The sequence below is a fragment of the Delphinus delphis genome, chromosome 14, assembly GCF_949987515.2.
Source record: "Delphinus delphis chromosome 14, mDelDel1.2, whole genome shotgun sequence".
Classification (NCBI taxonomy): Eukaryota; Metazoa; Chordata; class Mammalia; order Artiodactyla; family Delphinidae; genus Delphinus; species Delphinus delphis.
In genome coordinates this window covers 15,000,335-15,024,648 of record NC_082696.1, presented here as the reverse complement: position 1 = coordinate 15,024,648, position 24,314 = coordinate 15,000,335, and the positions used below count along the sequence as shown (strand labels likewise).

At 40.7% G+C, this 24,314-nt stretch overlaps 1 protein-coding gene across 6 annotated transcripts in view; it reads left to right on the top strand.

Moving 5' to 3' along the window:
• MTHFD1L (methylenetetrahydrofolate dehydrogenase (NADP+ dependent) 1 like) overlaps positions 1-24,314 on the top strand; it is a 195,584-nt gene that overhangs the window by 115,875 nt on the left and 55,395 nt on the right. For all 6 annotated transcript variants that reach the window (XM_060029784.1, XM_060029788.1, XM_060029785.1 and 3 more), the window contains 3 exons: positions 3,132-3,173; positions 3,915-4,015; positions 4,566-4,743. In XM_060029784.1, the coding sequence (XP_059885767.1) occupies positions 3,132-3,173; positions 3,915-4,015; positions 4,566-4,743 (321 nt within the window). The remainder of the gene's footprint in view (positions 1-3,131; positions 3,174-3,914; positions 4,016-4,565; positions 4,744-24,314) is intronic.

Sequence of the window (24,314 nt, the reverse complement as noted above, 5' to 3'; positions counted from 1 at the left end):
ATGGAAGAACTAATGCATTTGGATTCAGACATGTCTTTTATAATTAGTTCTTTAAACATAGTTTCTTAAGGAGGGTTCTCCATAACCAATAGGATGTGTATTTATTATAAAACGATTTGTTATAAGTAATTGGCTCCCACAATTATGGAGGCTGACAAGTCCAAAAATCTACTGAGTGGGCCACTGCTGGAGACTCAGGAGAGCCGGTAGTCCAGTCCCAGTCTGAAGGCAATCTGCTGGAAAATGTTCTCTTGCACAGATTCTTTTTGTTATAGCAGGCCTTCAACTGATTGAAGTGATGGGGGGCAGTCTGCTGTACTCAGTGTCCATCAATTTAAATGTTATTCTCATTCAAAAACACCCTCACCGAAATACCCAGAATAATGTTTGACCAAATATCTGGGCATCCCATCACCCAAGCTGACACACAAAATTAACCATCACCCTCATTACTGGTTTTTGGTGTGTGTTGTAATGACCAGGCCTAATTTTATTTTTTCTGTGTTAATAGCCAACTGGCCTAGCACTATTTATTTTAGTTAGTCCCTCCTTTCTGATCTTCAAGGCTACTTTGTGATAAATCAATTCTCCATACACGTGTAGGTGTGTTTCTGGGATCTTCGTTTGGTTGCACTGGTCTATTTACACATAATTGTGTGTGTGCTACACTAAGTCTGTGGTGCAAGCTCTCCCTGGTAGTTCTCTTTCTTCATGGGTGCCCGGCCTTTATCAGTCCTCTTCACTTCCATACGTATTTTTGAACTAATCATAAAGTCCCATAAAGAATCTTTCTAGGATTTGGGGGTTTTTTTGGAATGTCATTAAATCAATAGATCAGTTTTAGATCTAGGAACTTGGGATATTCACTGATTTAGGTCTTTTGAAATATATTTTAATAAACATTTACAGTTTATTGCCCAAAGGACTTCTACATCCTTTTACCGATCTGTTCCCATGTGCTTTATATTTTTAAATAGTTTCACAGGTTACTTCTGGATTCTTATGTATATATCCAGTGACCTGTCTACATTTTTTTAAGGTATAATTGACATGCAACATTATATTAGTTTCAAGGTATACAACATAATGTTCAGTATTTGTATACATTGTAAAATGATCACCACAATAAGTCATTAACATCTGTCACCATACATAGTTTAAAAAAAAATGTGTTTCCTTGGAATGAGAACTTTTCAGATCTACTCTCTTAGCAACTTTCAAATATGCAATACAATATTTTTACCTATAGTCACCATGCTCTATATTAAATCTCCATAACTTAAAAAATTCTCTTATTAATTGTACTTATTTAGCTGTAAATACTTTAGAGAGTTCTGTGTGGACAATCATACATGAAAATAATGACAGTTCTGTTTCTTCCTTTCCAATCTTGATACTTTTTTTTCATCACTAACCATATGTTTCTAGTTGCAGGGCAGTATTAAATAGTGTTGATAGCCAGCATCCTACTGTTATTCCTTATCAACAAGAGAACACGTTTAATAGTTCATTGCTAAATATGTTTTCTGTAATATTTCATATATGTTTTTTATCAGGTTAAGAAAATTGCCTTCTGTTGCTATTTGTCACGTTGTTATACTATATGTTGAATAATCTTCTTCATCTATTGAGATGACATGATTTTTCTCTTTATTAATGTTGCAAATTATATTACAAATATTAAATGAACCTTTCATTATCTTTTTTATGAATAACTGAATTTTGCTTATTGATTCTCTTTTATATTCTCATTAAGGGATTTTGTAACATTAGAATAATCTGTTTATTCAAAGATGGGAAGAAGTCACCTGTAACACTCTCTGGGCCTGTTGCTTATTGGTGAGGGGTAGGTTTTTAACTACAAACTTAATTTTTTTTAATGAGTAGAGAACTGTTTAAGTTCTCTACTTTTTCCTAAATGAGTTTTATATTAAAACTCATACTAAGTTTCTCTGTCTTTTAAAAAGTATTGGTATAAAGTTTGTCCCAGTATCCTATTAATTCTGTCTACAGCATGTGTAGTTACAATATTTTTTTCATTCCTTTTTAAAAAAAAACTCTTGCCAGAATATTATCAATTTTGTTAGTCTTAAAGAACCAGCTTTGGTTTTGTTGATCCCCTCTACTTTCTGGCATTTGCGTACAACCCATTTTTCTTGATTTTGCCTAATTTTTGATTTTGCAGAACTTTGCATATGTTCATGCTCAGCAGTACTTTATGTTCCTTTTTTAACCCAGCATTTTGGTTGTTCCAACTGAAGGGTCCACTGTGTGTTTTAGTTTATGCTAATGCTGGGGAAAAAAAACCCATCTGAAAATACCTTATGATGTTTCCTCACAATCTCAAGAAAACAATCTGTCATAGAGGTAACTTTTCAAAGGATTTCCAATATTCTCAAGACCTCTTTCGCTGAGAGGAGAACAGTCACCACGTCCTCAGTGAATTAAAATGTTGTCTGGGGTTTCTCACTGAAACCAGTTGCAGGCTATAGACAAAAAAAAGAAAAAAAAAAAACAATGGGGAACTGTGAAAAGGCACTAAATTGGGGTTTCAGAACCCTATTATACTCATGCCCCTGTTCTGCCTCTCATTTGCTGTGTAACTGTGGGCAAGATACCTGCCTTCTCTCACCTTCAGTTTCCTTATCTTTAAACTGCCAACCCCATCGGCTTCTGTAAGAAACTAGGCCAAAGAAAGGGGAAAATTCACGGCAATTACTTTTAAATGACTTAGAATTTATTTAGAACGATTATGCACTCTGTATAAATCAGGTATTAATCATACTGTGAGTTCCCTTCTATGCTAGGATAATGGGCAACAGTATGAAAGTTCTTAATATTAGCTCAAATTAGAATCGCCTGAGAAGTTTTTAACCATCACCGATCCTGGGTCCCACTCCCAGCAATCCTGGTTTAATTGGTCAGGGTGGAGCTCAAGCATCAGTGATTTTTAAAAGCACCCACGAGACTTCACGTTCAGCCAGGGCTGCCAGTTATTGGTTTAAAAGCACAAAATGTGTTTTTTAAATGAACCTTCCCCAAAGGGACCATGATTTGTTTTTCTTTCAGATCTTAATCAGAGTAAACAGTTTGATAGGATTATTCTTAATTTTTGTCTTTTCTTATCTCAGGTGACTGCAGGGGTCCCTCTTAAAAAAGAGTATACGGAAGAGGTAAGAGTGAAGAATTATTCAAATACAGTTAACCATTGACTAGCAGTTGAATCTCAGTCAGGGAATAGGTCCTCCGCCAGTGGCCTCTTAGAAAAGTGCTTTTCTAATAATCCAAGAGGAAATGGGTGGGGGGAGGGATAAAATCCATTCGGTTAACTCCCCAATCTTAAGAAAAGATGGGTGTAGGCTTTCTGTCCAGTTCCTACCCGCTGGGCAGCCATCAGAGCAGGCCTCTTATACCCATGTATTCTTTTGATGTGGCAGATACTGACTTTTGGAAGATACACAATTGGCTTTATGACTTGAGTGAGTAAATAAACTTTGATTGACTGGCAACAGTACCTCTTAGCTCCTACAGGTGGCGCCAGGGATTTGAGCAGGGAGTAGCTGGACGGTGCTGGTCACCCTCCCAGGACCTTACGCCTTCTTGTCCACCAGCCCACAGAGCGTGGGCATGTTGCTGACGTACTGGCCACCAGTCTGCAGCAGAAATAGCTGCCTGGCTCAAGACCCACATATGCCATTGGATCTAGAATAATTTTAGACTTTACTTGGAAAATGAGCCTCCTCCTTCTGCAGCCATCTTTTCTTGGAGGGAAAAAATGATTGATGGCTTTCTTTAATAGCTTCCAGGACAATAACGTGAGTGTAGATAGACCCAAAACCTGCCAGAGTGGGCCTGCCTGTGTAGTTTGGCAGGTTGGATGGGAGGTGATACATGGGGGCCTGGTTTTCTTACAGAACCTCCAGCTGGTGGCAGATGGCTGCTGTAACCTAGAGAAGCAAATTCAGATTGCTCAGCTCTTCGGGGTCCCTGTTGTCGTAGCTCTGAATGTCTTCAGGTGAGTCAAGTGTCCTACTTTAAATGTGGTCATATCGCTGGGCCACCCTGTGAACTAACTGCATTTGTGTTTTGAGGATGTTTGACCTTTTCTCTGCTTCATCTAAAAGGACAGAGAAATACTCTGCTCATTCTATTTGTTTGATTTTCTTTGAATTGGTTTTACTTTAGCAGAAGTGTTTTCAAATGTTATCAGGGAAGTGAAATCTATGTAGTGAGTTACCATTTCTTTGGCTTTTTTTTTTCTTCTTCTTCTTCGTCTTAATTCCACCCAGCATTTCTGACGGAAAGACTGTGGATGATCAAAGGGATATGTTATGGAATTTTCTCAATAAAACCCTTAACAACTTGAAATATTTGAGTCACGTTGGAGCGGATTTTTCCCCCATGCTTTTCTTAAGGTCTGATTTATTTAAGCACAGTGTAACCACTTCTGATGTTTAAAATATATTCAGTGTTTGGGAGCAAAGTTCTGTATAAGCAGTTAGTCTTTCTTTAAAAACATCGCTAAATGAATACAGATGCAAAACCACAAACGTTTTCATCACCAGGACCGACACCCGAGCGGAGATTGACTTGGTGTGTGAGCTTGCAAAGCGGGCTGGCGCCTTTAATGCAGTGCCCTGCTATCACTGGTCGATTGGTGGGAAAGGGTCGGTGGACCTGGCTCAGGCTGTGAGAGAAGCTGCAAGTAAAAAGAGTCGTTTCCAGTTCCTGTATGATGTGCAGGTAAGATCCAACACAATGATAATGGTGCCTGATGGGTCTCGCACCTTAACTGTATACCTTAACTGTATACTGTATACTGTATAACACCTTAACTGTTAGGTGAGTGCCGAGAGCTTCACGTGGGTTGTCACAACAGCTCTGCAGATGAGGAAACCGAAGGTTAAAGAGGTTAAGCCACCTGACGAGGCCCTATTGCTGAGGGGCCCCAGCTCCTTGCCCCCAAGCCTGTGCTCTACACTCAGCGCAGAGGGGTTTTGGAGTACAGGGTTCAACAGGGTTTGCACAGGAGCAAGACTTTTGATCAACTTCATAAGGCGTGGGATATCACGGGCAGTATTTTCCTTGTCCGTTTCTGCTATAGCCCATTTGCACCATGGTTTTCTTGAGCTATGCCTAGTATATTTTTAAAATTTTTTGAATTGTGGTAAAATACATCATAACATAAAATTGACCATCTTTACCATTTTTAGGTGAATAGTTCACTAGTGTTAAGTAGCTTCACATGGTTGTGCAACCACCCTCCTTCTCCATAGGTCTTTTCAAATTGCAAAATCGAAACTCTGTGCCCGTTAAACACTAACTCCCCATTTCTCCTCCTCTGTTGCTGGCTATCTCATACCGGTAAGCCATAAAGTTTGTCCCTTTTTTGACTGGCTTATTCACTGTCTCAGTCCTTTCAGGCTGCTATAAGGAATACCATAGTACTGGGTGGCTTATAAACGACAAATTTGTTCCTCACAGTTTTGGAGGCTAGGAAGTCTAAGATCAGGGCATCAGCAGGTTCGATGTCTGATGAGGGCCTGCTTCTTATTTCATAGATGGGAGTCTTCTCACTGTATCCTCACATGGTGGAAGTGGGGAGGGATCTCTCTAGGTTATCTTTTTATAAGAGCACTAATCCCATTCATGAGGGGTGCACCCACATGACCTAATCACCCCAGAGCCCCATCTCCTAATGACATCAACCTAATCACTCCCAAAGGCCTCAGATGCTAATATATCATCCCATTGGAAATTAAGCTTCAACATACCAATCTGGGGGGACACAAACATTCAGTCCATAGCACTTACTTAGCATAATGTCTTCAAGGTTCACCCATGTTATTGCATATGTCAGAATTTCTTTCCTTCTTAACGCTGAACAGCAGTCCATTGTATGTTTATGTCACTTTTTTGCTATCCATTCATCTGTCAGTGGCCACTTGGGTTGCTTCCACTTCTTGGCTATTGTAAATAATGCTGCTATGAACATGTGTGTAAAACTGCTTCCAGTTCTTTTGGGCATATACGCTGAAGAGGAGTTGCTGGATTGTCTAGTATCAGCTGGGTAATGAGGGTTCAATCAGAACATCTGAACTTCTCGGGACCTCACTCTTCTTGGTTCATCTTTGCTGCCACCCAAACATCTCCATTCTGGATTTGCTGGCTCCAGCTCTGGCTGTTGGATTTGTCCTCATAGGTAGTCCCTGGTTGCCAGAGTGCTCAGGCTTCAAACTGGTGGCTTCTCTGGTTCCTTCATCCCTCACAAATTCTGTTAGTCTTGAGCCTAGAGTTACATCATGAAGAACACGATGATAACTTTAAGGCAAGGAGGGCTTCTTGTCTGCCAGGCATACGGGCACTTTGTGCTTGTTAACTTCTTTAGTCCTCACTTCCCCGATGGGTAGAAACTGTTGCTTTTCCCATGTTTTACATACAAGGAAAATAAAGCAAACAGAGGTTAAGTAACCTGCCCTATGTCCCACAGCCAGACAGAGGCAGAGCTGAGGGGGTGTGTGTGGAATGACGGAAGCCATCGTCCTGCTCTGTCATTCAGAATCCACTACTGTGCTCAAAAGTGGGAGTTGGGGTGGGGAGGATTCCTCTCAAACGGGCAGCACCTGAGTGACCCACCAGAGGAAGCACCACGATGGGCAAAGAATCCGTGCCAAACGGGGTCACTGCGGGTAGTTGGTGACTGTGGGAGGAAGGATTTCAGGAACGAATTAGGATGGTTAGCTCAGAAAAGGTGTGTCGTGTTCAAAGGTCATTTTATGAGAGACCCTAATGTTCTGTCTTATAGAGGTGGTGGGGCAGGATGTGGCAGTGGGGAGGGCAGGGGGCTTGGGTTCTACAGGAAGAAAGATGTCCTGATTAGAAGCTGTTCTCTGGAGATGCTGAGCATAATATAGATGCAGCCCTGCAGTGGGCTCATCACGGGGAAGGAAGCCAACTCAGATGGTGGCTGGCCAAGGTAATCTTGTGTTCCTTCCTGGGCCTTGATGCCCAGGTAAGCCTTGCTGGGTTGAGGGTGATTAGGTCATGAGGGTGCAGCCCTTATGAATTGGTGCAGCTCTTGGCCCTTTTACACAAACAACTGTCAGGAAACCCTCAGACCACCGCCCCGCTCTGATCGTGAACCAGCCCACTCTGAGTGGCAATGGCAGTTTTTTTGTTTGTTTGTTTGTTTTTAGTATATTTATTTATTTGTTGGCTGCGTTGGGTCTTCGTTGCTGCGCACGGGCTTTCTCTAATTAGGAAGAGCGGGGGCTACTCGTCGTTGCGGTAGCACCCGTTGCACGGGCTTCTCATTGCGGTGGCTTCTCTTGTTGTGGAACAGGAGCTCTAGACGCGCGGGCTTCAGTAGTTGTGGCACGCAGGCTCAGTAGTTGCGGCGCACGGGCTTAGTTGCTCCGTGGCATGTGGGATCTTCCTGGACCAGGGCTAGAACCCGGGTCCCCTGCATTGGCAGGCGGATTCTTAACCACTGCGCCACCAGGGAAGCCCCGCAATGGCAGATTTTAAACGAATGATTTCACGAAGTGTGGCTTTTTCAAGGAAACCATCCAAAGTGAAAAGGTCAGTAAATAGAAGCAATGTTTTTTGAGTTGTGCTTTCTTAAACGTGTACTATCCCTTAAATGAACCCTTTTCATTTCCACCAATATCGTAATTTTTTTTCCCTGAATTCCCATTTTTTGTGGAGATAATGCTGTTAAAATGTCTGCTCTTCTGTGAAAAGGGGAACAGTTTTATAATAATGTGGTCTAAAGTCATATTTGATAGGATTCTTGCCTCCTTTGCCCACATACATTCCCTTTTCTTATAACACAGAAATTAGACGTGAGCTGCGTAATTGCTTCTTAGAGAATCAGCAGCGCGGCCTATTATTGCTACATGACAATTCATGAAAAGAGCTATTGCTGCTTCTGCCTCACCAGGGACTGTCTCCTTGATAGCTCTGTCGCTCACGCTGGTGAGTCGATTTTCGATAATATAAGACCATGTACAATCTCGTCTTGTAACGGTGTGGGAAATCTGAAGTCATCGTTGCAGGCAGTAACAGAGCTCAGCCTCCCTCCTGCCACAATTACGTGCATAGGCAGTGTTGGTGAGCCTTTGTGGACTAAGTAATGGTTTTCTTTTTCTTTTTTTTCTTTCTTTTTTGTTTTTAATTTTTATTTAAGTAATAATGGTTTTCTTGAAACCCTTTAATTCCCTTTGTTTTCCCCCCCACGACTAGCCCTTTGATGCTAGACAGCTCAATTAGGTATCAGACTGCCCCACAGGAGAAAAAGAAGTGACAAAATGCTTTTGGATAAAACGCCCTGGTGCCTTTGCTTCTCTGCACAAACTGGGCTTCTGTGTGCCTTTTGCTATCATCCCAGACTCTATTCCACCAAGAATGTATTCAGCGCAGGATTGATGGCCTCTTAGTTCCTGCTCCAGCCCCGCCCTAGTCTTGTGTTACAGGAGAAAGACACCTGAGCTCATTGGAGAAATTGGAAATAGTGTCGGAGCACAGGGCATGATTGCTTTTGTGTGGGGAGTAGAAATCGTCTCAAAACCCCAAAGGGAAAGAGGAACAGCTCGAGAGAAATAGTGTTTACCTGACCTCAGTGACACTGTGAGGCCGGACAACTCGCAGAGCATGAGGCCTTCTGATGACGGTTCCATTAGTTAAAGCGCGAAACAAGCTGCTCCTCTGACTCGGGAGTCTGTGCTGAACTTTGCAAAATTGAGGGAAGCAGCCATTGTTCTCTAGAGAAAATTCTGCACCTCTTTTACCAGAGTAGCTTCTAATTCAAGAGGAGGCAACTTTTGTTCATGGTACTAGAGGTGGCTGTTGATTATTTCAGAATAAAAAAAAATTTTTTTATACAGCAGGTCCTTATTAGTTATCTGTTTTATACATATTAGTGTATATATGTCAATCCCAATCTCCCAGAATAATAATTTTTTAAATATGGAATAGAAGGCAGTGGCCTCATTGTTCAGAGGAAGTTTATCATGTGAGAACTGATATATTTAAACTTGCACTACTCTGCGTCATTTCCTCTCAACCGTTAATGATGATCACAGCCCCCTTTCCTTTTAAGGAACAGTTAGAAGTCCTCCCCAAAACCTATCTTTTCTATTATTACTTTTGGCAATTATATCTTTACAGGTGACCAATATATCTCCATATCTGCAGGCACCCAGGAAAACAGAATAGCAGATGAAAAAACGAACCTGTATTTACACTTTATTAGCTAACAAATCCCTCTTCCGTACATAATTTCAAGTATATCTCATCCAATCCCATGGGGTGTGTGAGCTCAACTCTGTATCTTAAATGCAGAAATAGGCGTTCAGAGAAGGTGAGGGACGTGCCCCATGACAAATGGACGCTTGATGGAAGAAGTAATGTATTATAGTTAAAGGGGTCATTCAGAATTGAGTCCACATTTTTTTTTTTAATTGGAGTATAGTTGATTTACAATGTTGTGTTAGTTTCAGGTGTACAGTAAAGTGATTGTTATACGTATACAGATATTCATTCTTTTTTAGATTCTTTTCTCATATAGGTTATCACAGAATATCGAGTAGAGTTCCCTGTGCTATACAGTAGGTCCTTGTTGGTTATCTGTTTTATGTAGAGTAGTGCGTGTATGTTCATCCCAAACTCCTAATTGATCCCTCCCCCTTCCCTTTCCCCTTTGGTAACCGTAAGTTTGTTTTCCATGGCTGGGAATCTGTCTCTGTTTTGTAAATAAGTTGATTTGCATCATTTATTTAGATTCCACATGGAAGCAATATGTTATTTGTCTTTCTCTTTCTGACTTACTTCAGTATGATAATCTCTAGGTCCATCCGTGTTGCTGCAAGTGGCGTTATTTCATTCTTTTTTATGGTTGAGTGGTATTCTGTTGTATATATGTACCACATATCTTATTTATCCATTCCTCTTTCGGTGGACAGTTAGGTTGCTTCCATGTCTTGGCTATTGTAAATAATGCTGCTATGAACTTTGGGGTGCGTGTATCTTTTCTAATTAGAGTTTTCATCTTTTCCTGTTATATGCCCAGGAGTAACTATTTTTAGTTTTTTAAGGAACCTCTATACTGTTCTCCATAGTGGCTGTACCAATTTACATTCCCACCAACAGTGCAAGGGGGTTCCCTTTTCTCCACACCCTCTCCAGCATTTACTGTTTGAAGACTTTTTGATGATGGTCATTTTGACCTGTGTGAGGTGATAGCTCACTGTAGTTTTTATTTGCATTTCTCTGATAATTAGTGATGTTGAGCATCTTTCCATGTGCTTTTTGCCATCTGTATGTCTTCTTTGGAGAAACATCTATTTAGATCTTCTGCCCATTTTTGATTGGGTTGTTTGTTTTTTTGACATAGAGCTGTTATGAGCTGTTTGTATATTTTGGAGACTAATCCGTTGTCGGTAACTTCATTTGCAAACAGAGTTCAAATCTCGATGGGACCTCCCACTATGGATATAAATGTGGACAACTCTCTGAGCCTCAGCTTCCTTATCTATAAAATAGTGTCTGATATTAACACCAACTTCACCCAGTTGCTGTGAGCACCAAGTGAAATGTCCTGGAGTAAAATGCTGGGACATAGGGGGCTGGTAATCTATGTTAGCTCTTCCTTCTGTCACTTTCGCTTCAGGAAGAGAAGGGGTTTCCTGAATTGACCTTCAAGAATTGTCTTGTGACTCAGGTAACCTGGAGGTCGGGCTGCAGGGTTGGTGTCCTGTTCAACTGTGTTAAAACCAGCAATTAGCAGCCCCTAGTGCACCAGGAAAGAAAGGCACTCCCAAATTAAAGCAAGACATTTAGCATTCTTTCTCCATTAGAATTGGGAGCTATTCGTGATTTAATAGAAAGTCAGTAGCTTTTGCAAAGAATGTATGGTACCACCCAAAGTCCATCTGAATATTGTTTGTTAAATCAGGAGTGAAAGTTGAAAACCATCTCCACATCCCTCCATATCCTTCCTCTAAACTCGTAAACATTTAGACGTGTAACCTTGACAGCATGAGGAGATGGTGTTTGTTTTTATTAAAAGGTCTTTCCTGTTCCTTGTGTGAAGCCATTCTCTTGATCACAGCAGGGCTAGAAGCAAGGGAGATCAAAACAGACCAGGAAGACTCCATCTAGGGCCACAGCCAGCACCGCAGATTTCTGCACTATTGCACTTTCACTGCCTGTGTGTTTAGGAGTGTTTTCTCCCCTGCTGGCAGGGGATTGAGGGCTGGGGGAGTTCGTTGATTATTGAGGAATTATGTATGTTATATTTTTTAAGGATTCAAACCAGTTGTTGGTAGGGTTTTGAGTTATTCTTTAATTGGACTCCGGGCATCAGCCAGCAAACGGAGCCTCAAATTTTAAGGAAATAAATAAAAATGCATATGTATAAGTACTTGTATGTATGTATATAGAGTATTATATGTGTTCGTGTGTGTATGTGTATATTTTTTTTAATTGTGGTAAAAAATGTATGTAAAATGAAATTTCCCATTTTAATCATTTTTAAATATATACAGTTCCATGTATTTAGAATATATAAAAATGTATACATAAATACTATATATGTAGTTTTAATTCATAGAACTTAAAACATACATCTCTGTATGTCTTTCGTATTTAGTAGTAATTGCTAAACAACAGTCTAAGGAGAAGGGATGACCTTTCTTTTTTTATTTTTAATTAATTAATTAATTTTTGTTTTGTTTTTGGGGTTTTTTTGAATATTATCTTATTTTTTTTTTTATACAGCAGGTTCTTATTAGTCATCACTTTTATACACATCAGTGTATACATGTCAATCCCAATCGCCCAATTCATCCCACCCCCACCCCCACTCCCCTCTGCTTTCCCCCTTGGTGTCCATACGTTTGTTCTGTACATCTGTGTCTCAACTTCTGCCCTGCAAACTGGTTCATCTGAACCTTTTTTCCAGGTTCCACATACATGAGTTAATATACGATATTTGTTGTTCTCTTTCTGACTTACTTCACCCTGTATGACAGTCTCTAGATACATCCACATCTCAACAAATGACCCAATTTTGTTCATTTTTATGGCTGAGTAATAGTCTATTGTATATATGTTCCACAACTTCTTTATCCATTCGTCTGTCGATGGGCATTTAGGTTGCTTCCATGACCTGGCTATTGTAAATAGTGCTGCAATGAACATTGGGGTGCATGTGTCTTTTTGAATTATGGTTTTCTCTGGGTGTGTGCCCAGTAGTGGGATTGCTAGGTCATATGGTAATTCTAAATCAGTTTTTTAAGGAACCTCCATACTGTTCTCCATAGTGGCTGTATCAATTTACATTCCCACCAACAATGCAAGAGGGTTTGCTTTTCTCCACACCCTCTCCAGCATTTGTTGTTTGTAGATTTTCTCATGATGCTCATTCTAACTGGTGTGAGGGGATACATCATTGTAGTTTTGATTTGCATTTCTCTAATAATTAGTGATGTTGAGCAGCTTTTCATGTGCTTCTTGGCCATCTGTATGTCTTCTTTGGAGAAATGTCTATCTAGGTCTTCTGCCCATTTTTGGATTGGGTTGTGTGTTTCTTTAATATTGAGCTGCATGAGCTGTTTATATATCTTGGAGATTAAACCTTTGTCCGTTGATTCGTTTGCAAATATTTTTCCGATTCTGAGGGTTGTCTTTTCGTCTTGTTTATGGTTTCCTTTGCTGTGCAAAAGCTTTGAAGTTTCATTAGGTCCCATTTGTTTATTTTTGTTTTTATTTCCATTACTCTAGGAGGTGGATCAAAAAAGATCTCGCTGTGATTTATGTCAAAGAGTGTTGTGCCTATGTTTTCCTCTAAGAGTTTTGTAGTGTCCGGTCTTACATTTAGGTCTCTAATGCATTTTGTGTTTCTTTTTGTGTATGGTGTTAGAAAGTGTTCTAATTTCATTCTTATACATGTAGCTGTCCAGTTTTCCCAGCACCACTTAGTGAAGAGACTGTCTTTTCTCCATTGTATATCCTTGCCTCCTTTGTCATAGATTAGTTGACCATAGGTGTGTGGGTTTACCTCAGGGCTTTCTATCTTGTTCCATTGATCTATGTTCCTCTTTTTGTGCCAGTACCATATTGTCTTGATTACTGTAGCTTTGTAGTATAGTCTGAAGTCAGGGAGTCTGATTCCTCCAGCTCCATTTTTTCCCCTCAAGACTGCTTCGGCTATTCGGGGTCTTTTGAGTCTCCATACAAATTTTAACATTTTTTTTCTAGTTCTGTAAAAAATGCCATTGGTAGTTTGATAGGGATTGCATTGAAGCTGTAAATTGCTTTGGGTAGTATAGCCATTTTCACAATATTGATTCTTCCAGTCCAAGAACATGGTATATCTCTCCATCTGTTGGTATCGTCTTTAATTTCTTTCATCAGTGTCTTATAGTTTTCTGCATACAGGTCTTTTGTCTCCCTAGGTAAGTTTATTCCTAGGTGTTTTATTCCTTTTCTTGCAATGGTAAATGGGAGTATTTCCTTAATTTCTCTTTCAGATTTTTCATCATTAGTATATAGGAATGCAAGAGATTTCTGTGCATTAATTTTGTATCCTGCAACTTTACCAGATTCGTTGATTAGCTCTAGTAGTTTTCTGATGGCATTTTTAGGATTCTCTGTGTATAGTATCATGTGATCTACAAACAGTGACAGTTTTACTTCTTCTTTTCCAATTTGGATTCCTTTTTTTTCTTTTTCTTCTCTGATTGCCATGGCTAGGACTTCCAAAACTATGTTGAATAATAGTGGTGAGAGTGGACATCCTTGTCTTTTCCTGATCTTAGAGGAAATGCTTTCAGTTTTTCACCATTGAGAATGATGTTTGCTGTGGGTTTGTCGTATATGGCCTTTATTATGTCAAGGTAGGTTCCGTCTGTGCCCACTTTCTGGAGAGTTTTTGTCATAAATGGGTATTGAATTTTGTCAAAAGCTTTTTCTGCATCTATTGAGATGATCATATGGTTTTTCTCCTTCAATTTGTTTGTATGGCTTATCACATTGATTGATTTGCATATATTGAAGAATCCTTGCATCCCTGGGATAAATCCCACTTGATCATGGTGTATGATCCTTTTAATGTGCTGTTGGATTCTGTTTGCTAGTATTTTGTTGAGGATTTTTGCATCTGTATTCATCAGTGATATTGGTCTGTAATTTTCTTTTTTTGTAGTATCTTTTTCTGGTTTTGGTATCAGGGTGATGGTGGCCTCATAGAATGAGTTTGGGAGTGTTCCTTCCTCTGCAATTTTTTGGAAGAGTTTGAGAAGGATGGGTGTTAGCTCTTCTCTAAATGTTTGATAGAATTCACCTGTGAAGCCATCTGGTCTTGGACTTTTGTTTGTTGGAAGATGTTTAATCACAGTTTCAATTTTGTTACTTGTGATTGGTCTGTTCATATTCTCTATTTCTTCCTGGTTCAGTCTTGGGAGGTTATACCTTTCTAAGAATTTGTCCATTTCTTCCAGGTTGTCCATTTTATTGGCATAGAGTTGCTTGTAGTAGTCTCTTAGGATGCTTTGTATTTCTGTGGTGTCTGTTGTAACTTCTCCTTTTTCATTTTCAATTTTATTGATTTGGTCCTCTCCCTCTTTTTCTTGATGAGTCTGGCTAATGGTTTATCAATTTTGTTTATCTTCTCAAAGAACCAGCTTTTAGTTTTATTGATCTTTGCTATTGTTTTCTTTGTTTCTGTTTCATTTATTTCTGCTCTGATCTTTATGTTTTCTTTCCTTCTCCTAACTTTGGGTTTTGTTTGTCCTTCTTTCTCTAGTTCCTTTAGGTGTAAGGTTAGGTTGTTTATTTGAGATGTTTCTTGTTTCTTAGGTGGGAATGTATTGCTATAAACTTCTCTCTTAGAACTGCTATTGCTGCATCCCATAGGTTTTGGGCCATTGTGTTTTCATTGTCATTTGTCTCTAGGTATTTTTTGATTTCCTCTTTGATTTCTTCAGTGCTCTCTTGGTTATTTAATAACGTATTGTTTAGACTCCATGTGTTTGTGTTTTTTAAGCTTTTTCCCCTGTAATCATTTCTAATCTCATAGCGTTGTGTTCAGAAAAGATGCTTGATATGATTTCAATTTTCTTAAATTTACTGGGGCTTCATTTGTGACCCAAGATGTGATCTATCCTGGAGAATGTTCCGTGCGCACTTGAGAAGAAAGTGTAATTTGCTGTTTCTGGATGGAATGTCCTATAAATATCAATTAAATCTATATGCTCTGTTGTGTCATTTTTTTTTTTTTTTTTTTTATTTTTTTATTTTTGGCTGCATTGGGTCTTCCTTGCCACGCGCGGGCTTTCTCTCGTTGCGGCGAGCGGGGGCTTCTCATTGCGGTGGCTTCTCTTGTTGCGGAGCACGGGCTCCAGGCGCACGGGCTCAGTAGTTGTGGAGCACGGGCCTAGTTGCTCCGCAGCATGTGGGATCCTCCCGGACCAGGGCTCGAACCCGTGTCCCCTGCATCGGCAGGCAGATTCTCAACCACTGCGCCACCAGGGAAGCCCTCTGTTGTGTCATTTAAAGCTTGTGTTTCCTTATTTATTTTCATTTTGGATGATCTGTCCATTGGTGTACGTGAGATGTTAACGTCCCCCACTATTATTGTGTTACTGTCAAGTTCCTCTTTTATAGCTGTTAGCAGTTGCGTTATGTATTGAGGTGCTCCTGTGTTGGGTGCATATATATTTATAATTGTTATATCTTCTTCTTGGATTGATCCCTTGATCATTATGTAGTGTCCTTCCTTGTCTCTTGTAACATTCTTTATTTTAAAGTCTATATTATCTGATAAGAGTATTGCTACTCCAGCTTTGTTTTGATTTCCATTTGCATGGAATATCTTTTTCCATCCCCTCACTTTCAGTCTGTATGTGTCCCTAGGTCTGAAGTGGGTCTCTTGTAGACAGCGTATATATGGGTCTTGTTTTGTATCCATTCAGCAAGCCTGTGTCTTTTAGTTGGTGCATTTAATCCATTCACATTTAAGGTATTTATCAATATGTATGTTCCTATGACCATTTTCTTAATTGTTTTGGGTTTGTTTTTGTAGATCCTTTTCTTCTCTTGTGTTGCCCACTTAGAGTAGTTCGTTTAGCTTTTGTTGTAGAGCTGGTTTGGTGGTGCTGAATTCTCTTAGCTTTTGCTTGTCTGTAAAGCTATTGATTTCTCCATCAAATCTGAGATCCTTGCCGGGTAGAGTAATCTTGGTTGTAGGTTCTTCCCTTTCATCACTTTAAGTATATCATGCCACTCCCTTCTGGCTTGTAGAGTTTCTGCTGAGAAATTAGCTGTTAACCTTATGGGAGTTCCCTTGTACGTTGTCATTTTTCCCTTGCTGCTTTCAATAATTTTTCTTTGTCTTTAAATTTTTGCCAGTTTGATCACTATGTGTCTCGGTGTGTTTCTCCTTGGGTTTATCCTGTATGGGACTCTCTGCACTTCCTGGACTTGGGTGGCTATTTCCTTTCCCACGTTAGGGAAGTTTTCGACTATAATCTCTTCAAATATTTTCTCGGGTCCTTTGTCTCTCTCTTCTCCTTCTGGGACCCCTATAATGCGAATGTTTTTGTGTTTAATGTTGTCCCAGAGGTCTCTTAGGCTGTCTTCATTTCTTTTCATTCTTTTTTTTTATTCTGTTCCACAGCTGTGAATTCCACCATTCTGTCTTCCAGGTCACTTATCCGTCCTTCTGCCTCAGTTATTCTGCTAGTGATTCCTTCTAGTGTATTTTTCATTTCAGTTATTGTATTGTTCATCTCTGTTTGTTTGTTCTTTAATTCTAGATCTTTGTTAAACATTTCTTGCATCTTCTCGATCTTTGCCTCCATTGTTTTTCTGAGTTCCTGGATCATCTTCACTATCATTATTCTGAATTCTTTTTCTGGAAGGTTGCCTATCTCCACTGCACTTAGTTGTTTTTCTGGAGTTTTATCTTGTTCCTTCATCTGGTACATAGCCCTCTGCCTTTTCATCTTGTCTATGTTTCTGTGAATGTGGTTTTTGTTCCACAGGCTGCAGGACTGTAGTTCTTGCTTCTGCTGTCTGCCCTCTTGCTGGTGATGTGATTCTATGTATATAAAACTCAGCATGCTGCTAGTGTTGGACGGTGTCCTGCAGAGGCTGGGGGTGGCTGTGGCTCACCGTGAGGACAGGGACACTGGCAGCAGAAGTTCTGGGAAGTACTTCTTGGCGTGAGCCCTCCCAGAGTCTGCCATTAGCCCCACCAGAGATGATGACCTTTCTTTTTATGCCCTTATCCCTGTACTGTTGTCTCCTTCTCAAGGCCTTTGACCTCCTCTGGCTCTTTGCTGCTTGTCCTCAGACCTGCGCTTGGTCTGCCTGTTCCCACCAGTCCTTTCTTCAGCCCTCTCCTTTCCTCCTTTTGTGCAATTGAATGTTTGGCATGTTTTGTAGGAAGCTGTCCCTTATATTTCCAGTCAGTTAAGTATCTCATTCAGAATCCGTGTCTCTTCCCTGTGCTCTCATGTTCTGCTGTCTTATTTCTGGTTGAGCTTTGGTCATCCATCCTGAACTGCTTCTAACCCTTCCCTCATCAGCCTCTTCTCCTCTTGCCTCCTTTTCATGATTCAGCTCCAAATTCCCACACTGCCTCAATACCACATCCTTCTGCAAACACATCTTAGATCACTATCAAAACTAGATTGTTTCCAACACTGGCCTCTAGGTTCTTTGTCCAGACTCCTTTGGCCAGCAGTGTATCACTCACCTCCTTGGCCTACCCCTACCGCTGCCTCACCCATCTGTGTTTGACAGGTCTCTTCAGATCTGAACCTACTGTTAGATCCCACCCAACTTTCTCAATGCATCCTATTCAGCCCTTTGTGATTCTGGCAAGGCATCCCACAGCTTTGTCTCCTTGAAGCTAGAAATAGCACCTGATGAGAAAGGAACAGTGGTCTATATCTATTTCACTTGTACATGTCACAAGGATTCCTTTGATTTCATTTAAGTGCTTTCTTCTAATAAAAAATGGAATGTCACTATGGCAAAAGTTTCTAGAAATGCATTTCATCGAAAATTATGGGCCAAGCAAGAAAGACAGGGATGTAAAATGAACTGTCAAGGTCCCACCACGTGTTAGCTAGTCACCTTCTGCCATCATTCCATCCATCCCTTGGTCTTTCTGACTTAAATTCAGATGACACGAGAAGACTCAGTAGGGAAAGCATCCATTTTCTCAGCCTGAAAAGCAAGCAACATTATTTAAATATTATCACAGGTGTATTAAAGACCACTTGAAAAGGAAAACGACAACCTTAGGACTGGGGGAGGACATCACTCAAAACAGCACCGGCTTCCACTCACCCCAGGATCTGAGAGGTTAGGGATTTGTCTTAGCAATCATTTTATTTCCGAAAATGATTTATTTTTCCTTTCATGAAAGTAGTTTACTCCACCCTTGAGTGAGACTTTTAATCTTAGACCAGAAGATTTTTCTTTGACAGCCCTGCTCCAGTAGATGAATGAGGGAGGTATGACTCCTGCCCAGGAAAACAGAGGCCAGGCTGCACCTCGTGTTCATTCATATTAGTCTCACAACACACTGAGGTTTGCACGTAACTTCATGCCAGGAGGAACAACAGGTGTGTCATACATGCATATCATTAGGCCAAGCAAGTTCTCAGGCCACTACCAGCCCTTCCCCCTCCTTTGGGTGAGATCATTAAAATCACCTATTCCTGTATATTGCTTTCTTTTGGCGTTGCTGTAATGTTCTGTTTAAGAGTATACAGCACAGGGCTTCCCTGGTGGCGCAGTGGTTGAGAGTCCGCCTGCCGATGCAGGGGACACAGGTTTGTGCCCGGGTCCGGGAGGATCCCACATGCCGCGGAGCGGCTGGGCCCGTGAGCCATGGCCGCTGAGCCTGCGCGTCCGGAGCCTGTGCTCCGTAACGGGAGAGGCCACAACAGTGAGAGGCCTGCGTACCGAAGGGAAAAAAAAAAAGAGTATACAGCACAGGGAACTCTGCTCAATATTTGTAATAACCTAAATGGGAAAAGAATTGGAAAAAGAACAGATACATGTATATGTGTAACTGAATCCCTTTGCTGTACACCTGAAACTAGCACAACATTGTAAATCCACTATACTCTAATATAAAATAAGAATTAAAAAACAAAACAAGGGCTTCCCTGGTGGCGCAGTGGTTGAGTCCACCTGCCGATGCAGGGGACGCGGGTTCATGCCCTGGTCTGGGAAGATCCCACATGCCGCGGAGCGGCTGGGCCTGTGAGCCATGGCCGCTGAGCCTGCGGGTCCGGAGCCTGTGCTCCACAACGGGAGAGACCATAGCAGTGAGAGGCCCGTGTACTGCAAAAAAAAAAAAAGAATAAAAATAAATAAAATAAGCACTTTATTTTTAAAAATAAAATTTTAAAAAATTGTTTAAATAAAATTAAGAATCGAAAAAGAGAACAATAGTGAGGAAAAAATCCTCAACTAGGAGTAAAAATCTAAAATTTTCCCACTAGATGAAACAAAATTCAAATGAATTCATATTCAATGAGCAAATTTTAAACACAAACCTCTGTATATCACTCAAGATTGCTCTGTTAGACACTATGTTGATCCCTTTGCATATTTGGTCCTATGAAATATAGTCCTCAAGATGTCCAACTACAGGAAATTGGAGAAAGAAAATTCCTGTGACCTGAAGTAAATCAAACTGAAGGCAAAAAACAAACAAAAACGAGTATACAAGGTCACCCTTGTGATTTGAATGTGAATTCCGTATCATCACTTCACATGGACAAATGCAGACTTTCTGGCGATGAGCCTTCTTTCCTTTCTCAGACCCCAGCTATCTCCAACATGTGTCCTGGTTGTCTCAGAAGAGCGAGATTCTTCTGGGATTCTTCTGGGTAGACCTGTTGCTCAGGACCAACAAGCCAGTGGGACGAGCCACTCCGGGAGCTGGCTCATGGCAGTCAGCACGTACACCTTGGGTAGCTCAGATGTGCTGGTTTCCAGCCAGCGACATGCTTTGTGTCAAAGACACAAGGGTCTGTTGTTCTCACTCACAACGCAGAGCTGCTCCCATGACACCAGGGTATGTTGTAGTGAAGCCCTTGCTCCTGGTGGAAGCTGGTTTCGCATTACATACTTTTATTTGAGGTACAGGAAAGGCCATTTACCACACTGCACTTGTAGATCACTGAAAATTCATGCTTCATTTTAAATACAAAATACAAATTGAAATAATTACTGTATGTCCAGAGATTTTTATTCGACTTATAAATTTACTAATTGATTCCTCTCCTTAAATATTTCATGAGCATTGAAGTACTTCAAGCCAACATCACAGCATAGGAACACTTAACTTATGTGAATTCCAATCTAGGCTTCGGTAAAACAAAAGAACAATGTAGTTTTCATTCAGTGTAATGGCTGAGGAAACAGCAGTGTGTTTCAGCACTTCAACAGTCATGTGCTTAAGAGATAGTGGAATATTGATAGTAGAGTACTGTGTCATGTTTTCATGGGTCTTCTAAGAGACATTCAGGGCTGCTGGCTTTAGAACCTGACATCTAAGTAAGATGAGATGCCACTATATTATAAAGCCTTCATACTTCTTTATTTTCCTCAATTCTGTCAGCTTCATTTTTTTTTAATTGAAGTATAATTGATTTACAATGTTGGGTTAGTTTCTGGTGTACAGCAAAGTGACTCAGCTATACACACACACACACACACACACACACACATACACACACTCTTTTCAGAAAAGAATATATATATTCTTTTCAGACTCTTCCATTATAGGTTATTAGTAGATATTGGATATAGTTCCCTGTGCTATACAGTAGTACCTTGTTGTTTGTCTATTTTATATATAGTAGTGTATATATGTTAATCCCAAACTCCTAATTTATCCCTCCCCGCCTTTCCCTTTTGGTAACTGTAAATTCGTCTTCTTTGTCTGTGATTCTATTTCTGTTTTGTAAATGAGTTCATTTATATCATATTTTTAGATTCCACATATAAATGATATGATATTTGTCTTTTTCTGTCTGAATTACTTCGCTTAGTATGATAATCTCCAGTTCCATCCACGTTGCTGCAAATGGCATTATTGCATTCTTTTTCATGGCTGAGTGGTATTCCATTTTATATATGTACCACATCTTCTTTATCCATTCAACTGTTGATGGACACTTAGGTTGCTTCCATGTCTTGCCTATTGTCAATAGTGCGACAATGAACATTGGGTGCATGTGTAATGAGTCCAGTGGTCTTTTCAAGAAGGATATGCTATCTAACTTTGAGTAACGTAGCTTCTATGAGCCTGGGTCACCACATCTACATAAGGAATGTGGTAAAGAGTGAAGACCCCTACATCCTCCAACCTACCTTCCTGGTGTCACTCAGCCAGGATTCTGGGTGGGCATACTCTAAGCAAAAGACCGTAGACAATACGACCCCCCATTCAGGGTTCTTTTCTAGAGCTAGAAAGAACTGCTGCCCAGTTCAGTAGCCACAGGTCATAGAAAGCTATTGACATTTAAATTAACTAAAATTAACAGCTCATTTCCTCGGTTACACTAGTCCCATTTCAACTACTTACTAGCCACATGAGGCTGGTGGCTACTAGCCTGGAAAGCATGTTGTAGAACATTTCCATCATCACAGAAAGTTTCCATCGGAAAGCTCTCTTCTAAAGTATTTCAGTTATTTTTATACGTTTAAGAGGTTTGGGAGGAAATTAATGAATACGTTCAGAATTCTATTCTTGGTGAGGACGGAGATTTAACATAATGTTAGTTCCCAAATGATCAAAGATCCTAGTATAGACGCCAGGCTTTGTGAATAGCTTATATGAGTATGTTGAGCATAGTACACCTAGAGTAGTCCCTCTTTCCAGAAAAAGCCTTGTCTTTGCTGCCATTCACACCTTGATGTGCGCCGTTCTCCTCGTGTGAAATAATCTTTCCTTTTATTGCTTATTAAGATCTTTCACATCCTTCAAGCACCATTCAAGTTCCCTTTTAGGTCTTACCAATTTATGCTGACTTCCGTGCCGTCCCCTGCAATCTGTGATCTTCCAACTTTAGTAGTAACGTAGAGGCGAAGGCTTTCTCACACGCTCCATTCCGTCACACTTTACTGTGTCATTGTCCCCACCCCATCAGACATTCTTTGTACACAAAATCTCCGAAATTCTTTGTACACCATGACATCTTGAAAGTACTTGCCACAGATGGTTGTTCATTCAGCAGTTGTTTGTGGAGGGCCTACTGATTGGAAGTTACTATCCTAGACATCAGGGGTGTAAAGAGGAAAGAGGTGGCAAATGGATAAATTTGTAAATATTTAGGAAGTTGGAGCAAAGCCAGGGATGATTAATGCATACCCATTCATAATTTATTTTACCATTTTATTTGTTTTATAAAAACTACCACTTAAAACGAGCAGCACAAGTGAATGTCAAGTTCAGATCAAGATTACTGGACATGAATTTGGCTTTTTTCTTTAAAGATTACACTGCTCCCCAAAATCGAGCAGAGAAACAGCAGGAGGTTCCTTTCCGGCTGTCACAATATAAACAAGGTATACAGTGGAGCTGCCTTATCAGGGCAGGTTTCAGTTTTTATATTAAACCCAAAAGTTGTGTTAACTGAGATGTTCTTTTTATTTATTTACTTGTACACATAGGTGAAAGAGAATAATTGTAGCAGGAGTCCCAAGAGAGTTTTGGTCTTGGGGTTTCTAGCTCCATGAGCTGAAGCACATTATTTATCCAGTGTGGGGCTGTGAGACACACACCAGGTGGTGATGGTCCCTCTCGTAGGCTCACTTTGGATAGCTTTGTGCATGTCGAGGCCGGCGAGGGAGTGTCATCTTTTCCGGGGCTGGCGAGGCTGAGGCTGGGGCATGGGAAGTGCAGGATACCGGGAGCTGGTCATGGTGGCTGCTGGGATGCTCCAGGGTCTTAAGGAGGGGAAACAAGTCGCCTGACTGGGACTCACTCACACCACCAGCCCCTGCTCCCCTGCTCTGCCTTCTGTTTGAGTCATCCTGTCATGTGTGGTTGCAGTTTTCCCATAGGAAATAAGACCACAACTACACAGTTCACAAAGTCAGCCTGGCACCTGCTTGAAATTTCCACAGCACTTTCAAATAAACATTAGACAGGGGGCTTCCCTGCTGGCGCAGTGGTTAAGAACCTGCCTGCCAGTGCAGGGGACACGGGTTTGAGCCCTGGTCCGGGAAGATCCCACATGCCGCGGAGCAACTAAGCCCGTGCGCCACAACTACTGAGCCTGCGCTCTAGAGCCCACGAGCCACAACTCCTGAGCCCGCGAGCCACAACTACTGAAGGCCGCGCACCTAGAGCCCGTGCTCTGCAATGAGAAGCCACCGCAATGATAAGCCCGCATGCCGCAACGAAGAGTAGCCCCCACTCGCCTCAACTAGAGAAAGCCCGCGTGCAGCAACAAAGACCCAAGGCAGCCAAAAATAAATATAAATAAAATAAATAAATTTATTTTAAAAAAGAAAACATTAGGCAGGAAGGCAGTTTAGTTGTTGATAAAAATGTGTATTTCCTTACGCCCCAAAGAATTGAAGTCCAGAAGAGAAATATTTGTCCGTTCCCGCCCCCCCCACTTTTAGCATAGCAGCCTTATTCACAGGAGCAAAAAGGTGGAAACAACCCGTGTCCATCAGTGGATGAATGGATTTTTTTTTAGTGTGGTATGTCCATACAGTGAAATATTATTCAGCCTTTAAAAGGAAAGAAATTTGTAACGTGCTACATCATGGTTGAACCTGGAGGTTCATGCTAAATAAAATAAGCCGGATGCAAAAAGATACATACTGTATGATTCCACTTATACAAGGTACCCCGAGTAGACAGATCCATAGAGACAGAAAGTAGGAAGGTGGTAGCAAGGGGCTGAGGGGAGGACAGAATGGGGAGTTAGTGTTTCGTGGGTACAGTTTTAGTTCTGCAGAGTGAAGGGTTCTGAAGATTAGCATCACAGCAACAGGAATGTGCTTAACAGTACAGAACTGTACACTTGAACATGATAAAGATGGTAAATCTTCTGTTATGTGTGTTTTACCACAATTTAAAACTAAATATATGTATTCCTTGAAAAAAATTTCGTGTTTAAAAACTAAAAATAAGTCAGTTAAATACCCACTCACACGAATTCCTTCATTGTCATCCATTTGCTGTTACCTTGTTCACGTGTGAGTTTTTTTCAATTATTATATTATAGAAAAGTCACGCTCACTTTTCCTTTTCAGATCAATCT